Raw genomic sequence first — 16,998 nt, forward strand, 5'->3', positions numbered from 1 at the left:
CATAGTCATCCTGTGATCAACCAATACTCCAAGGTCCTTCTCCTCCTCTGTTACTTCCAGCTGATGTGTCCCCAATTTATAACCAAAATTCTTGTTACTAACCCCTAAGTGCAGGACCTTGCACTTTTCACTGTTAAATTTCATCCTGTTACTATTACTCCAGTTTACAAGGTCATCCAGACCTTCCTGTAGGATATCCCGGTCCTTCTCCGTGTTAGCAATACCCCCCAGCTTTGTGTCATCCATGAAAGGAACATTTCTGTTTTGTATTCCTAAAGAAGCAGGATGATGTGTTCACATCTTATAGTGATAATGAAATCTTTTCTATCCCATCTGTAACTAGGGAGGATGTTAAACAGCCATTGCTAAAGTTAACCTGTTTTAAATCAGCAGGGCCAGAGAACTGGCACCTAAGTGCTGGAGGAGCTCTCTGAACTATTAATGTGGATTTTTAATGCATCTTGAACACTGGGGAAGGACTGAATTTATAATGCTAACGTAGTGCCAGTATTTACGAAGGGTAAATGGAATGATCCAGGAAACTATAGGCCAGATTACTGGGGACCGATGTCAGGCTAAGAAGTCATTGGACGGCTGGTATAGGAGGCAGTCATTGAAGGAATAAAGAATAGCAGCATAGTTAATGTCAAGCCACATGGCTTTATGAACAAAACCTGTCACACAAACCTGATATCATTTTTTGATAAGGTTACAAGTTTGGTTGATAAAGGTGACTGCGCTGACGCACTCTGACTCCTGGACAACTGAATGCCTAGAACCGCCTGGCGTTCTGATAAAAAAAATTGCACTATACACCAGCAATGTAGCCCACATTAAATGGAATAAAATCTGGTTAACTGACAGATCGCAAAAAGTACTTGTAAATGGGGAGCAAGCACCCAGTCGGGGGGGGGCGGGGATTAGTGCAGTCCTGCCAGGATCTGTCCTCAGACCGATGCTATTCAGTATCTTCATCGGTGAACTGCAAGAAAATGTAAAACCATCTCTGGTAACGTTTCCAGATGACAAAAACATTGGTGGGGGGATAAATGATGATGGGGACAGGTCAGTTGTACAGACCAGTCTTGGGAAGATGGGTTCTTCTGAAGAACGTGTTTCAGCACTGTCAAACGTGAGGTCATACTGTCACGGAGTTCCCGGGTGATGCTCTGGAACTGCTCCCCACAAAGCCAGTCAGGACTTTGGTGAAGTGTCCTCTCTGTGAGCAGACTGGCTTCAGGGCAAGAAACTCACATGGTTTCCACCTTCCTGGGTCTGACATTGGAGCATTCAGGATCCTCTGCCCCTCCGCGTGCTTCCCCCAGTAAGTCCACCCAGGTGGGGTCCTGGGGAAGCCACAGGATCCTGCACCCCCACTTCGCAGTCATACATGACTCTCAGCTGGCCAGTAAAACAGAGGTTTATTAGATGACAGGAACACAGTCTAAAACTGAGCTTGTAGGTACAGAGAACAGGACCCCTCAGCTGGGTCCAGCCTGAGGGGGGGCGGCGGCAAGCCAGATACTCACGTCTGCCCTTACTCCTCGTCCCCAGACAGCTCCAAACTGACTCCCCCTCCAGCCCCTTCTCTCTGGGCTTTGTTCCTTTCCTGGACCAGGAGGTCACCTGATCAATTTGTTCTCCCACACCTTTAGCATCTCCTTGAAGGGGGAACGGCCCCGGCCATTAGTTGCCAGGAGACAGAGTGTCGGCCATTTATGCACACTGGCCCTTTGCTCTGCAACAATCTCACCCCCTAGAGACTTAAGAAATGCATAGGGGAAACTGAGGCACCCACACAGGATTCAGAGGAAACATTAAGAACAGCCCCACTTCGTCACACATATATCCAGGGAAAAGAATGTAGGTCACGCTTACAAGACAGTGGACTGTATCCTGGAATGTAGTGACAATGAAAAGGACCTGGGGTCAATGAACCCCAGCTGGACGAATTGAACAAGAGCTCCCAGTGGGATGTCAGAGTTAAGAAGGCAAACACAATTCTCAGTTATAGAGGAGTGTGACGTTATGAGTATAATATAATATCTCATTGAAAGGTGACAGGGCCAGAAAGAGTTAATTAACTCACCTCACCGACTGACCTGACCCATGGGTGAACCTTAAGAACTGGTTAGCAAGATATGTAAAAACATGGGGGGGAATTTTTAGGAAGTGTCTTTGGGGGAACAATGCAAGTCTGCATTGTTAGAGGTAGCAGGGAGGCTTGCTCAGGTCTTGGGATGTAAGCAACAAGTCCTGTCTATTGCTATAGTAATTCAAGAGCAAAACAGGAAATTAGCATTTAAGATGATACTGGAGTGCATAGTATTGTTGTCTGTGTGTCTCTTTGAAGTTGTGGTCACCTGTATCTGAACTGTTTGATGATTAAATTACCTGTGCAATCGCCAGGATGTTTGGGAGAAGGAGTTAGGCCTATTGTTTTCTCAGGCTGAAAGGCTGCTGGAATGTATGAAGCCTGGGACACGATCCTGCTTCATCTCAGATCTGCTTTGGGTTCAAGAGGGGAACCTTAAGCCACAAGATTAAGATCCCAGTCATTGACTGGAGCCCACTCTGAATGGACATTGGACTATAACCTATGGACTATTTCTAAAAGGACTTTTGGCTACTACAAGCTCACCTCTGCTGTGCATCTGACCCTCAAGAATTGAATTCAAGTCTGTATAGTGTATTGATCTTTTAACCAACACTCTCTCTCTTTTCTTTCTAATAATTTTAGCTTAGTTATAAGAATTGGCTGTAGCGTGTATTGTTGGGTAAGATCTAAGTTATAACTGAACCTGGGTATGTGGCTGATCCTTGGGATTGGAAGACCTTTTCTTATATGATAGAAGTAAGATTTTCACAGGAATCATCATCATATGACAGGTGTGTCCTGGAGGAGGCCTGAGGCTGGCCTTTAAGGACTGCGTGGTTTAAACTTAAGTAACCAGTGAGGTACTATAGCAGCTGTTTGTGCTGGTGGTAATCTTAAGTAGTGGAATAACCACTAGCATTTGGGATTTGTCTGCCCTGTTTTGTTTGCAGTTCCCCTGATTTGAGTGACCTCAGCTGGCTCCCACGGGCAGCACTCACAGGAGTACAAGCAGGAACAGGAATCTATCTCTGTATATTGCAGATAGTGAGCCCTACTGGACACTGTATCCGTCCATAGAACCATAGATATCAGGGTTGGAAGGAACTCAGGAGATCATCTAGTCCAACCTCCTGCTTCAAAGAGGACCAATTCCCAACTAAATTCATCCAGCCCAGGGCTTTGTCAGGCTGACCTTAAACACCTCTAAGGAAGGAGATTCCATCCCCTCCCTAGGGAACCCCTTCCAGTGCTCACCACTCTCCGAGTGAAAAAGTTTTTCCTAATATCCAACTTAAACCTCCCCACTGCAACTTGAGACCTTACTCCGTGTTCTGTCATTGCTATCTCTGACACAGTCTAGATCCATCTTCAGAGTTGAAAGCAGCTATCAATCCCCCATCATCTTCTCTTCCGCAGGACTAACATTCAGTTCCCTCAGCCTCTCCTATAATCATTGTGATCAGCCCCTATCATTTTTTTTGCCTCCACTGGACTCTTTCAAGATGTCATCAGTGTAACGCGGTAGGAAGGGGTCTGAGTGGACGAGAGCTGAGGGAAGCATTGTCCAGGTCCGCCATAAAAATTGGCATATTGTGGGGCCATGCGGGTGCCCATAGCAGTGCCACTGATCTGGAGATATATCTTGTCATCAAATTTGAATAGTTGTATGTGAGAGATAAGGCACAGAGCCAGCCAACCAGTTGTGCTGTGGATCATCGGGAGATACTGTTCTGACAGCTGTATTCCATCTGTGTGGGGGTGTTGTGTAGACAGCCTCTACATCCATGGTGGCTAGGATGGTGTTTTCTGGAGGTCACCAATGCATTGTAGTTTTCCCCAAGATTCAGTGGTTCACGGAGATAGCTGGGATGGTGGTGGCTAGGGTCTGAGTAGAGAGTCCCATCCAGACAGTCCTTCAGTGAGCGTGCCAATGCCCGAGATGATTGGACGTCCATTGATTTCCGGGTTTGTGGATACTTGGGCAATAGATGATAACCCTGGTCGGGGCTCTGAGGGTATATGTTGATTTGTTCTGGTGTTAGTGTAGGGAGTGTCCTGGTAGATGGTGCGAGTTTCTGCCTGTGCACGTCGGCGGAAGCAATTCATATAGGTCCAGGACTGTCATTTCGCCGATGTGCACAGGCTGAAATTGTGGAAAAACAACATCACTTGCCTCATAACCTAAGTTGTGCAGACGCAAAGCCATCCACCCGTCAGAAACCACCCTGACATTATCATCAAAGGGCTGTAAACGAGGTGCTGTTGTCCATCATGAACAGGTCTGACTACAACAAGGGCTGGTCAGACAACTCTCCAATACCAATTCTACAGGCCACTTCTCAGATCCCACTGAGGAAAACCTAAGAATACACAACCATTTCATTGATGACAATATATATCTCCAGATCAGTGGCACCGCTATGGCACCCGCATGGCCCCACAATATGCCATATTTTTATGGCGACACTGGAACAACGCTTCCTCAGCTCTCGTCCACTCACGCCCCTTCTCTACCTACGCTACATTGATGACATCTTCATCATCTGGACCCATGGGAAGGAGACCCGGAAAAATCACCACAATTTTCAACAGCTTCCATCCCACCATCAACCTCACCTGGACCAATCTACATGGGAGGTCCACTTTCTAGACACCACGGTGCAAATAAGTGATGGTCATTAACCACCCTATATCGAAAACCTACCGACTGCTATGCTCTCCTTCATGCCTCCAGCTTCCATCCCGGGACATCACGTGATCATTGTCTAAGCAAGCACTGAGGTACTACCGATCTGCTCTAACCCCTCAGACAGGCCACACCTACAAAATCTCCACAAGCATTCTCAAAACTACATACCCCACAGGAATAAGAGACAGATCAACAGAGCCAGACATGTACCCAGAAGCCTCCTACTGCAAGACAAACCCAAGAAAGAAACCAACAGGACCCACTGGCCATCACATACAGCCCCAGCTAAAACTCCTCCAACGCATCATCAGGATCTACACCATCCTGGACAATGATCCCACACTTTCACAGGCCTTGGTGGGCGGCCAGTCCTCGCCTCAGGCAACCTGCCAACCTGAAACATTATCTCACCAGTACTGCACACCACACCGTAGTAACTCTGCTCAGGAACAATCCATGCAACAAAACTCGATGCCAACTCTGCCTACATATCTACACCAGCGACACCTTACAGGACCTAACAGATCAGCCACACCATCACTGGTCATTCACCTTGCACGTCCACATGTATATACGCCTCATATGCCAGCAGTGCCCCTCTGCTATGTACATCAGTCAACTGGACAGTCTCTACGGAAGGATAAATGGACACAAATCAGATTAAGGAATGGCATATTACAAAACTTAGCAGAACACTTCAGCCTCCCTGGCAACTATAGCAATCTTAAGGTGGCCATCCTGCAGCAAAAAAATTCAGGACCAGACTTCAAAGAGAACCTGCTGAGGCTTGTCATCTGCAATACTGACACATCAGTCAGGATTAACAAAGACTTGTGAATGGCTTGCCACTACCAAACCGTTCTCCTCCCTTGATTTTCACACTCAACTGCTTAGAACAGGGCCTCATTCTCCCTGATTGAACTAACGGTCGTTATCTCCAGCTTTGCTTGCTATATATATTATATATAATTATATCACACACACCGCCCCTGAAATTTCCACTACGTGCATCCAACAGTGGGTATTCACCCATGAAGCTCACGCTCCACAACGTCTGCTAGTCTATTAAGGTGCCACAGATTCTTGCTGCTTTTACAGATCCAGATAGCATGAGCTACTCCCCTCTGAACCTTCCCAGTTTTGGTCGTCTGCCAAAACTGCTGAGTGCAGATCATTATGAGATATTGAACAAAACCAGGACTGACCTTGACGCACTCCCCTAAAACTGGCTGCACTAGCATGGAGCCACTGATCACTACCCTGAGCCCCGACGATGTGAGCCAGCTTTCTATCCCATGCTTATAGTCCAATCACTCCAGCCCTACTTCTTAACTTGCCACGCACAGAATCTTGGTGGGAGCATATAAAAAGCTTTGCTAAAGTCAAGGGAATAACACTCCACTGCTTTCCCTCCATTCCAGACCCAGTTATCTCACCATTGAGGCAATTAGGTTCGTCTGGCATGACTTGCCTTGGGTGGAATCCAATGCTGACTGTTTCCCTGATCACTTTCCTCCCTAAGTGCTTTCAGAACTGATTCCTTGAGGACCTGCTCCATGATTTTTCCAGGGACTGAGGTGAGGCTGACTGGCCTGTAGTTCCCTGGATCCTCCTCCTTCCCTTTTTTAAAGATGGGCACTACAGTAGCCTTTTTCCAGTCATCCGGGACCTCCCCCGATCGCCATGAGTTTTCAGAGATAATGGCCAATGGCTCTGCAATCACATCCACCAACTCCTTTAGCACCCTCAGATGCAGCGCATCCGGCCCCATGGACTTCTGTTCATCCAGCTTTTCTATATAGCCCTGAACCACTTCTTTCTCCACAGAGGTCTGGTCACCTTCTGCTCCTGCTGTGCTGCCCAGAGCAGCAGTCTGGGAGCTGACCTTGTCTGTGAAGACAGAGGCAAAAAAATCATTGAGTACATTAGTTTTTTCCACATCCTCTGTCACTAGGTTGCCTCCTTCATTCAGTAAGGGGCCCACACTTTCCTTGACTTTCTTCTTGTTGCTAACGTACCTGAAGAAACCCTTCTTGTTACTCTTAACACCTCTTGCTAGCTGCAACTCCGAGTGGGATTTGGCCTTCCTGATTTCACTCCTGCATGCCTGAGGAATATTTTTATACTCCTCCCTGGTCATTTTTCCAATCTTCCACTTCTTGTAAGCTTCTTATTTGCGTTTAAGATCAGCAAGGATTTCACTGTTAGGCCAACCTGGTTGCCTGCCATATTTACTTTTCTTTCTACACATTGGGATGGTTTGTTCCTGCAACCTCAATAAGGATTCTTTAAAATACAGCCTGCTCTCCTGGACTCCTTTCCCCTTCATGTTATTTTCCCAGGGGATCCTGCCCATCAGCTCCCTGAGGGAGTCAAGGTCTCCTTTTCTGAAGTCCAGGGTCCGAATTCTGCTGCTCTCCTTTTTTCCCTGTGTCAGGATCCTGAACTCGACCATCTCATGGTCACTGCCTCCCAGGTTCTCATCCACTTTTGCTTCCCCTACTAACTCTTCTGTTTGTGAGCAGCAGGTCAAGAAAGGTTCTGCCCCTAGTTGGTTCCTCCAGCACTTGGACCAGGAAATTGTCTCCTACACTTTCCAAAAACTTCCTGGATTGGAAGGTGAGCATTCAGCTGTTGTAACCTGCACAGGTTGTGCCATGTTTGTCTTTCTTCCACAGGACAGAAGCAACTTTGTCGGTACAAAGTGCAAGCTAGTCTCCATATTAGAAGAGAAGGTTCGAGGTCTGGAACAACAAGTATCAACCCTGCGTTACATACAAGAAAATGAAGATTTCCTGGACAGACGTCAGGATATGTTTCTACTGGCACAATGTCCTGAACAATCAGAGCAGGCTGTGCAGAGGGGAGAGAGGAACGGTGAAGAAATTTGGCAGCATGTGACCTCCAGAAGAAGAAAGAGAAGCGTCCATGTACCAGCAATGCAGACACAGGTGAGCAACTGTTTTCATGTTCTCTCCACAGGTGCTAATGCGGAGAGTGGACTAGATGATACATCTGAGGGAAGGGAGCAGAAGGAGACTCCACTGATTGGAAGGCACGATATGCGCTGTCCTAGGGATGGGGGTTCCACAAGCACCACTCCCAAGAGAAGGAGGAGGGTGGTGGTGGTTGGGGACTCCCTCCTCAAGGGAACTGAGTCATCTATCTGCCGCCTCGACCGAGAAAACCGAGAGGTCTGCTGCTTGCCAGGAGCTAGGATTCACGACATGACGGAGAGCGGGACAATTCAGTGAGTTTATCTAATGCCTATACACAAACGCAAGAAGCATGGGAAACAAGCAGGGAGAACTGGAAGTCCTGGCACAGTCAAGGAACTATGATGTGATTGGAATATACAGACTTGGTGGGATAACTCACATGTGGGAGCACTGTCATGGATGGTATTAAACTGTTCAGAAAGGACAGGCAGGGCAGAAAAGGTAGGAGAGTTGCACTGTATGTATAAAGAGCAGTATGACCTGCTCAGAGCTCCGGTATAAACTGCAGAAAAACCTGAGAGTCTCTGGATTAACTTTAGAAGTGTGAGCAACAAGGGGATGTTGGTGCGTTACATACAAGAAATGAGATTTCCGTGGACGACGTCAGACTCAGTGATTTCAACTGTTTTCCTGCAGTGGACAATGTATAGTACGCTGGAAAATCAGAGCAGGCTGTGCAAGGTGGGAGAGAGGAACGGTGAAGAATTTGGCAGCATGTGACCTCAGACAGAAAGAAGGAGAGCGTTCATCTACTAGCAGCAAGTGCAGGACACGTGGGTTGAGCAAGTTTTCATGTTCTCCTCCACAGGGTGGCTAATGGCGGAGAGTGACTAGATGATACATACTGAGTGGAAGGGAGCCAGAAAGGAGACTCCCACTGAATGTGGAAGGACACGCTATGCGCTGTCCTATGGATTGCGGGTTCCACAAGCCCCACTACCAAGAGAAGGAGGAGGGTGGTGGTGGTTGGGGACTCCCTCTCACAGGGAACTGAGTCATCTATCTGCCGCCCTCGACCGAGAAAACCGAGAGGTCTGCTGCTTGCCAGGAGCTAGGATTCACGACATGACGGAGGGCTGCCCAGACCATCAAGCCCTCAATCCTGCGCCTTCACTGTTCTCCACGAGGGCACCAATGTCAATGCCAAGAATGACCTGAGCGGATTCACCTGCAGACTACGTGGCTCTGGAAGAGACGGATAAAGGAGTTGAGGCGCAAGTGGTGTTCTACGTATCTCCCTGTGCAGCTCCCCCCCGGAAAAGGCCGATGGTAGAGACTGTTTGAAATCGGTGGAAGTCAACGAATGGCTACGCATGGTGGTGTCGGAGAGAGGGCGTTGGATTCTTGGACGCATGGATGGTGTTCCAGAAGAAGGAGGATGTGCTAGGCAAGAGACGGCTCCCACCTAACGAAGAGAGGGAAGAGCATCTTTGCAATCAAAGGCTCTGACTAACCTTAGTGGGGAGGGCTTTAAACTAGATTCAACCGGGGGAGGAGACCAAAGCCCTGAGGTAAGTGGGAGTGGGATACCGGGGGCAAGCATGAGCAGGAGAGTGCAAGAGGGGAGACTCCTGTCTCAGTCGAGGAAAGCGGGACAATCAGTGAGTTATTCTAAGTGCCTATAACACAAACGCAAAGAAGCATGGGGAAACAAGCAGGGAGAACTGGAAGTCCTGGCACAGTCAAGGAACTATGATGTGATTGGAATATACAGACTTGGGGATAACTCACATGACTGGAGCATGTCATGGGATGGATTAAACTGTTCAGAAAGGACAGGGCAGGGCAGAAAAGGTAGGAGAGTTGCACTGTATGTAAAGAGCAGTATGACTGCTCAGAGCCCGGTATGAACTGCAGAAAAACCTGAGAGTCTCTGGATTAACTTTAGAAGTGTGAGCAACAAGGGGGATGTTGGGTGGTGGGAGTCTGCTATAGACCACCAGACCAGGGGGATGAGGTGGACGATGCTTTCTTCCGGCAGCTAGCAGAAGTTACTAGATTGCAGGCTCTGGTTCTCATGGGAGAGTTTAATCACCCGGATACCTGCTGGAAGAGCAATACAGCGGTGCACAGACAATCCAGTTCTGGCATCCACACTTTAAACAGGATATTGACAAATTGGAAAGGGTTCAGAAAAGGACTATAAGAATGATCTGAGATCTGGAAAACCTGCCTTGTAGTGAGAGACTAAGAGACCCAATCTATTCAGTTCATCCAGGAGAAGGTTAAGAGGTGATGATCTCGGTTTATAAGTACCTACATGGGGAAGAGACTTCTGATAGCAGATGGCTCTTTTATCTAGCAGACAAAGGCAGAACAGGATCCAAGTTAAAGAAATTCAGACTAGAAATGAGGTTCAGACTGCTAACAGTGAGGGTCGCTGACCGCTGGAACAACTCACCGAGGGACATGGTGGCTTCTCCATCACTTGACATCTTCAACTCAAGACCAGACATATTTCTAAAAGACCTGCTCTGGCTCAAACAGAAATTGTGGGCTGTAGGCAGAAGTTAGGGGATGGGAGGTTCTCCAACCTGTGTGGTACAGGCAGTCAGACCAGAGGGTCAGAATAGGCCCTAGAACCCATGAATTGGAGTCCGAAATATGAAGCAGACTGGAATCAGCCAAGTATCCAGATGCCCCAAGCAATGCCCCATCGGCCCAGGGATCCTGCCAGCAAGAGATCAGCTGCTGCCTGGGTTTTCTTGGGCTGAAATAGCAAACACTGTGTGGTTTGTAGCGACACAAACGGATCCTGTCTGATCCCATCAGCTGCACAGAGAGCCGATGCTGAGAGCTGGCTTGGCCATCTTGTGACAATGGGGAATCAAAGAGAAAGGTGGCTGGAAAGGCCAGGAGCTGCCTTGCCAGAATCAGCCACTCCAAAGCCAGTGCCCTGCACATTGAGTGGCAGTATTGGGAATGCTCAAGGCAGGCCATGAGAATGAACCCACCTGCCCAGACTCAGAGCAGCTCTTGAGTGCTGAGCTCACTGAGCTCTCGGACATGGCCTTTGTGGTCTCCTAGCCAGCGGCAGCCTGCGTACCATGACCCTGCAAAGCGAGGGAATGGGGTTGTGCTCCTGGCTTCCAGGAAGGCATCGGTGGCTCAGAGCTGAGAGGAGGGCAGAAATCTTTGGAGAGACACTGGCTGTGCAGGGAGATACCTGCTGCTGCAGCCTCAGCCAGGACAGGTTGCAGAGCAGACAGCTGGATTCTCCGGTCACCACCCCTCTGCTGATAGGATGGTGTGGGGGGAAGGCTCATGCTCAGTGTCACACACATAGCCTGTGCCACACGTCATCTCTGCATACAGTCTGTAGGGGACTGCGGAAGACTGTGTCACGGCCTGGCTAGGGTGTCTCCGCTTTCTCGGCGGCCTTGTGAAAAGCCCCTGCTTGCTAAGTGGCCAGTCATTGTAGGACACAGCATGCAGTATAACGGCTTTTAACTGGTTGAAACATTTGTATGCTTAGGCCAAAGGGGACATAGCCTGTGGGAAGTCCCTTTTTGCATATGTGTGAGTTGCTTTTGTATTGTGTATATATAGCTGTATGCTCCCGGTCCGCCTTTGGACTCCGACCCAGGCCGAGCTGAGCTTCGGTGCTGGGTTCCCCGCCTAAGTAACAGCAACGCCCAGGGTCCCCCGTTGCGAATGTGTCACTTTACCTTCATTAAAGCCAAATAACTCACTGTGTGTGTGGGCCTCGTCCTTGCAAAGCACTCAGGCACTTAACACAGTCCCTCTGCCCCAGCCCCGCAGCACACAGCCCTTTGACGAGCAGTACTTGAGAGGGACAGTGATCGCTTTCCCCAGTGGGCTGCCCTGGCCCCGTGCACACGACTGGCTCTTCCAGATGGTTTGCCTGTTATTCACGCCCTGGCTGCTGCGTGAGATGCCCACAGATGCGGTGCTCACCCGGAAAGGACCTCCGAGCCCCAGCTGGGAATGCACCAACTCCCGTCCTTGTTCCCCATCTTCTGCTTCCTCCCCTGTTCCATGGTGCAATCTGGGAGCACGAGGTGGGGAGAGGAGCCCAGCATTGTCCATCCCTCCCATCATTCCCCCGGCTCTGGGGGGAAATCTGGAGCCCGGGGGCTCCTCATGCCCGCACTCCCAGGCACAAAAACCCACGAGGAGTGTGACACGCCCCAGGAGGGAAGGGAAGGAAACAAGATGGGGAAGGAGCCTGGCCCAGGAGCGCTGGGATCCCAGTCGATAGAGCTGCTGGGCTTTCAAAAAGAAGCAGGACCCTTCTCAGCGCCCGAAGGCCCCTCTTGTGACAGGAGCCAGAGACAGACCCTTGGTCCTGCTGCATAGGAAAGACACTTACCGAGGTCCAGGCAGGCTCCGGGGACGCCGGCTCGATAACAGGCACGCACAGCGGCACAGGCTTTTCCATTCAAACAGACAGAGACAGGTTCAGAGGGAGCAGCCGGGGCAAGCTGCCATGCCCACAGCAGAGCGAGATGGGACGGAGGCATGGGGCTCCCTGCGCCAGGCTGCAATCCACGAGCAGCGCGGTGCCCTGCTGTGATCTGGCCCGTTCTGCGCACAGACTGGCCCCCTGCCCACCCATTCTGTTGTTCCCTGCAGCTGGCACCCAGCATTTTGGGGGCAGACCCCAGATAGTTCCAGAACAAGCGCAGAGCCCCTCTCTCCTGCCCCAATGGGTAGGGAGCCCGGCCCCACAGTGGCATAGAGAAAATCACAAACAGGGAGGGCCCTGGGTGTAGAGAGACCCCTGAGTCCCTGCAGCCTGGGTCAGAGCAGGAGGTTGCGGGGAGCCTGAGGCTTTGTTCCATTCTGGTTACATCCTGGACCCCGAGCTGCTAGACCAAGTCCCCACACCCCAGTGTCCTCATGTCTCCTCCAACAGGGGTGCACATGGGCACAGCGAAGCCCCGCAGAAGCCCCAGCAAGGCAGTGAAGTAGCCGGGGAAAGCCATAGGCAGGAGCAAGAGCAGCCAGGTGTGATGAGGTGGGGGACAGACAGTGAGTGGGGTTCCCAGCATCGGGGTCACACGCAACGCTGCCAGCAGTAGGAGTCCTGCCGGGCCTCTCTCTGCGTTCAGGGGACGAGCCCAGGGAGAAGGGATGGCGCGAGGGCAGCATCCGCCATAGTAGAGGGGAAGCAATGGCAGCTCCAGAACTGGGCTGCGACAGGGGAGCTTTACGCCTCCTGAAGGAGGCAGAGCGAAGGGAGGAAGCCTGGAGACCCGGATCGATGGGGGAGCCCCAGAGACCTGCTGGAGGCCAGGCCAGGCCAAGCAGAGAGGTGGGATGATGCAGCCGGAGTGTGCAGGGGTGGGGAAAGCATCAGCTGGAGCCAGGGCTGAGTTCCCAGCAGCACCAGGCAGTGACTGTGCTCTGAAGTAAGGCCAACATCCCAGGTACACAGAGGCCGAGGTGAACAGAAATGAGCCTGTCCTTTTTGGAGAGCTATTTGCAGCTTGTCTGGATCACCTAGGGACCCCCAGCTCTCAGCAATGCCAACATGCTGGGCAGGGCCTTCAGCTGCTCGTTAATTCCAGTGGCAGAGTCCCCAGGCGCCGGCCTGGGAGCAGGACTCAAGCTGTGAGGAGACCAGATTATGGCACAGTGCAGACACAAGGCCAGGGTCTGACCTGGAGACCAGAAAGCACCTGTCTGTCTAGAGCAGCTCTGTAAACCCACCAACAAACGCAGTCACCAGAGCCGGGAGTCCATCGGTGTCCTGGGCCGGGGAGCCCGCCCAGCCCTGCAGCAAAATGCTCCTCCAAGGCGGCTCAGGGCAGAGGCTCCACCACAGCCTCTGGTAGCTGGCAGGGCCGGCTTTAGGCCAATTCCACCAATTCCCCCGAATCAGGCTCCACGCCTAAAAGGGCCCCGTGCCCAGTGAGAATCCCTTCCCTGGCTAGAGGCGCCTTTTGAATTTTTACTCACCTGGCGGCGCTTCGGGTCTTCAGCGGTGGGTCCTTCGCTTGCTCTGGGTCTTCGGCGGTGGGTCCTTCAGTGCCGCCGAAGATCTGGAGTGAGTGAAGGACCCACTGCTGAAGACTCAGAGCACCGCCCAGTGAGTACAAGCCCCACGTGTTTTTTTACATTTTTTTTTTGTTTTAAATAGTCATCCCTACCGCGACCCTGTCGAAACTGTTTGAATTGGGCCCCGCACTTAAAGCCGGCCCTGGTAGTGGGTGAGAGGCCCACGCGGGGACAGGCACTTACCTGTGGCCTAGAGGCTCCTGTGCTTTCAGGACCGCTTGTCAGAGACTCCAGGAACAGAACCGCTGGCATGAACCCCAGACTAACTCGATAGGGCTGACTGGGGCCTGCCCTGGCCCTGCTGCAGCCTTTCACTAGCCAAACCTGCCCCCCGGCAGCTCCCCTTCCACCTGTGCATTGGTGTCTGTTCTCCCTGAGCGCTTGTCCTTCACCAGCTACCCCGGTGGCCGCAAAGGCACATGCTCAGGGCACATGGTTTTCCAGAGGAAACATCCCAGCTCAGTAACACCCATCCTGGGATCAATCTGGGGGCACAGGGGCCAACTGGCAGACCCCAGGCCCCTGCTGCAGACGCTGCTGCAAGTTACCTCCTTCCACTTGGGGCCAGGCAGGGAAAGGCTGGATATCTTCTCTAGTATCGCTGCTGTCCTGGCCGCCTCATCCTCTTCCTCCTTGGCGCCATGCAGCTCCTCGCCCCGCTCAGGGCCTGCCCTCCCGGCCTGACCCTAGCAAGGAGGAGGAGGAGCTGCCCCTTTCTGCCTGCTGCTGCACCCACATCCCCCTGGTCTTGAAACTCAGGCAGGTCTGAGAGTCAAGAGATGGAATCTCCCTGTGTCTGAATGCCCTCTGTGAGCGGCACAGGGTGAGAGTAGGGTGACACCCATGTTCCCTGGTTTACCCTGGGGTGTAATGCTGGCCCGGGAGAGCAGCCGGCTGGGAGTGACACGGGGTGGGTGTAGGGTGACACCCGTGTTCCCTGGTTTACCCTGGGGTGTAATGCTGGCCCGGGAGAGCAGCCGGCTGGGAGTGACACGGGGTGGGTGTAGGGTGACACCCGTGTTCCCTGGTTTACCCTGGGGTGTAATGCTGGCCCGGGAGAGCAGCCGGCTGGGAGTGACACGGGGTGGGTGTAGGGTGACACCCGTGTTCCCTGGTTTACCCTGGGGTGTAATGCTGGCCCGGGAGAGCAGCCGGCTGGGAGTGACACGGGGTGGGTGTAGGGTGACACCCGTGTTCCCTGGTTTACCCTGGGGTGTAATGCTGGCCCGGGAGAGCAGCCGGCTGGGAGTGACACGGGGTGGGTGTAGGGTGACACCTGTTTTCCCTGGCTTACCCCAGGGTGTAATGCTGGCCCGGGAGGGCAGCCGGCTCTGAGCTGACACACGACTTGTGGAAAGAGCCGGGGGGACGGTGTCATTGCAGGAACTCATCGCTCTGCTCTTGTGACTCTGACTTTCGGCCACAAGCGGGGCCCTGGGGCTCCCGCCGTAAGCCCAGTCCATGGCCGGGCCAATCTGGGGCGTTGCTTTGCTCAGGGAGGCTGCCCTGACTCCAAGTCCCCGGGGTGGGATGACCAGGGCCCACTCCAGCGTTTTTGCTGCCCCAAGTTGCGGGGTGAGGGGAGGGAAAGCCACGATTGGCACCTCTACCACCGCCACTTCATTCTCGGCGACAATTCGGCGGCAGGTCCTTCCCTCTGAAAAGGACTTAGGGACCCGCCGCTGAAGAGCTGGACATGCTGCCCCTTTCCACTGGCCTCCCCAAGCACCTGCTTGCTGTGCTGGTGCCTGGAGCCGGCCCTGGCTGTGACGGAGCAGCAGGATGGAAGTGTGGAGACCAGCACTGACCACAGCGACTCTCCAGGAGCGAGGTTGGGCTCCCGCCCAATTCCTCTGCCCTGGCCCTTGCAGAGGCTCCTCCAGGCTCCTCCTCAGTCAGCCCAGGCCTCCGGCTGCAGCTCAGTTCCCTCCACTGACGAGGAGGCCGGGAGATGCTCTCACTCGGCAAGGAGGCGGGGGTTATGTTGTGTGCATTGAGCGGGTCTCCTGGCTCAGCCTGCAACCCCCATACCCACAACATCTGCCTGCCCTGCAGCTGGGAGAGGGCAGCACCACGGGCCTGGCTGCAGTGGGCCCAGGCCAGCGCCCCAGCACCCCAGCAGGCCTGGCTGCGGGAGGAGCAGACCAAGAGGCAGGGAGCAGTCTCCCCGCTGGAGCCTGCAGATCACTGCACCTTTGGCGTCTCCACCAGGAGATTCAGGCAGAGGACACACAACAGGGGCTCCAGACCGGAGCCCAGGGGAGAGCGAGGAGCGGCACAGCCTGGGGAGAAGTATCGGGAGAGCTCTGCCTAGGGATAGCACTTTCTCACTTGGACCATCCACACTCCCCTACCTGCTGCACTTCCAGCCATGTGGCCAGCAGTGATTCCCTCGCAGACTCAATGTCATCCTGGCTCCAGAACTGCTGCACCAACACCGAATTGGGCAGGAAGCCGGATGACAGCCTGCGGACGTGGAGATGGGACGAGCCCTGAGAGAAGGAAACAAAGCGTATCAGAGAGCCGCTCGCTCCCCAGGGACATGGCAAACCACGGCCCAGGGGAACCGGGCCAGGTCACGCGGCCCGTCCACAGCCACTATCCACGGGGGAACCGGGCCAGGCCACACAGCCAGGCCACAGCCACCATCCACGGGGGAACCGGGCCAGGCCATGCAGCCAGGCCACAGCCACCATCCACGGGGGAACCGGGCCAGGCCATGCAGCCAGGCCACAGCCACCATCCACGGGGGAACTGGGCCAGGCCATGCAGCCAGGCCACAGCCACCATCCATGGGGGAACCGGGCCAGGCCACACAGCCAGGCCACAGCCACCATCCACGGGGGAACCGGGCCAGGCTACGCGGCCTCTCCACAGCCACCATCCACGGGGGAACCGGGACAGGCCACGCAGCCCGTCAACAGCCACTATCCATGGGGGAACCAGGCCAGGCCACGCGGCCCGTCCACAGCCACTATCCACGGGGGAACCGGGCCAGGCCACAGCCACCATCCACGGGGGAACCGGCCCAGGCCAGTCAGCCGGGCTGCAACCACCATCCACGGGGGATCTAAGACGAGCCACATGGCCAGGCCACAGCCACCATCCATGGGGGAACCGGGCCAGGCCATGCAGCCAGGCCACAACCACCATCCACGGGGGAACCGGGCCAGGCCATGCAGCCAAGC

At 53.2% G+C, this 16,998-nt stretch overlaps 1 protein-coding gene across 1 annotated transcript in view; it reads right to left on the reverse strand.

Moving 5' to 3' along the window:
• The window catches only part of WDR97 (WD repeat domain 97), a 98,797-nt gene that overhangs the window by 37,332 nt on the left and 44,467 nt on the right, over positions 1 to 16,998 (reverse strand). Inside the window, 2 exon segments of the mRNA XM_075063356.1 lie at positions 14,359 to 14,496; positions 16,165 to 16,302. Of these exon segments, the coding sequence (XP_074919457.1) occupies positions 14,359 to 14,496; positions 16,165 to 16,302 (276 nt within the window).

The sequence above is a fragment of the Chelonoidis abingdonii genome, chromosome 2 (genome assembly GCF_003597395.2).
Source record: "Chelonoidis abingdonii isolate Lonesome George chromosome 2, CheloAbing_2.0, whole genome shotgun sequence".
Taxonomy (NCBI): Eukaryota; Metazoa; Chordata; order Testudines; family Testudinidae; genus Chelonoidis; species Chelonoidis abingdonii.